Source organism: Frankliniella occidentalis, unplaced genomic scaffold (genome assembly GCF_000697945.3).
Source record: "Frankliniella occidentalis isolate FOCC.00 unplaced genomic scaffold, Focc_3.1 Scaffold1161, whole genome shotgun sequence".
Classification (NCBI taxonomy): Eukaryota; Metazoa; Arthropoda; class Insecta; order Thysanoptera; family Thripidae; genus Frankliniella; species Frankliniella occidentalis.
In genome coordinates this window covers 1-1,130 of record NW_026268267.1, presented here as the reverse complement: position 1 = coordinate 1,130, position 1,130 = coordinate 1, and the positions used below count along the sequence as shown (strand labels likewise).

Genomic DNA, 1,130 nt, shown 5'->3' with positions numbered 1-1,130 from the left:
TTTTTAATTTTATTTTTTGACTTACAATATCTACAATTTCCTTTTTGCCTCCCTGCTTTTAACGGGTTCCATTCCTCCGCCTAGGCCGCGTGACCTGCCTTGCAGGCGCCTAGCGTAATGACCCAGAGAGCAGTAACACCCGAGGCGTTGACTGAGGTCGTTAGTGCGACGCTGGGCCGGTCGGCCGGGCCTTTAGCCGGGCCGGGACCGGGAGCCGCCGGGGGCCAACAACTAGTTCTACAGGCTCTACCCACGCATCCAGCAGACGACGCTGGCTCTGCGTACCTCGCGTGCTGCAGAGCGGAGTCGATCAATCAGCTCCTCAAAATGACCCCATTTTCACGCCAGGGTCCGCCGGGGTCCGTGAACGCGTCAAGTCGTCAGAATGACGCCACTGGCTGGATGTCAACGAGATTTTGACGTGATCTCGACCAGGGCCAGGGGTGGTACTCGGTCCGCTCCGGCCTCTTTAGAATAAACGCATGCATGTTGCTTAGCCGTCTCTTCCTCTCGCTTGGCCGACGAGCAGACAGCCTTCCCTGAAACTCGCCACTTACCAAGCGTTTCTTGTTTGTTTCTGCAGGGTAACGACGAGTCTTGCCTGGCCATCCTCAACAACTTCTACAACGACGGCATCAACTGGCACGACGTGGCCTGCCACCACCTTAAGCCCTTCGTCTGCGAGGACAGCGACGAGCTGCTCAACTTCGTCCGGTCTCGCAACCCTGGCATCCGCCTCTAAGCTGCCACTTCTGCCATACTGCAAACATACAAAACCCTGTTATTTAAACGTTGCCAAAACGAGATGAGCAGATGAACGGAGGTATGAGTGCGTGAGCGACTGAGAGAATGTGCGCGTGTGTCATGTGTGTGAATGCGTTTCTGAGTGACAGTGAGAAAGAGAAAGAGAATCACTCTGTGACACGGAACGTTCAGGACCTATGCGTCAAAATTTGTTGTTGTTGTTATTTTCTGTTTTAAAAAAATAAGAGAAAGAACTACTGTCGTGTCAAGACGAGAGGTTGTTATCGACGAGTCTACTTTGACCACCTTCAACCCAATCCCTTGTGAATACACCTCCCTCCTCGACGAGAACTATGTACAATCTGTTTATTTTTTATCTATTTTGT

At 51.9% G+C, this 1,130-nt stretch overlaps 1 protein-coding gene across 1 annotated transcript in view; it reads left to right on the top strand.

Annotated features, from left to right (window-relative positions):
* Nucleotides 1-1,018, top strand: part of LOC113210069 (uncharacterized) — an 8,063-nt gene extending 7,045 nt beyond the window's left edge. Inside the window, exon 4 of the mRNA XM_052275912.1 lies at nucleotides 584-1,018. Coding sequence (XP_052131872.1) covers nucleotides 584-742 — 159 coding nt within the window. The 3' untranslated portion in view covers nucleotides 743-1,018. The remainder of the gene's footprint in view (nucleotides 1-583) is intronic.
* The last annotated feature ends 112 nt before the right edge of the window (nucleotides 1,019-1,130 follow it).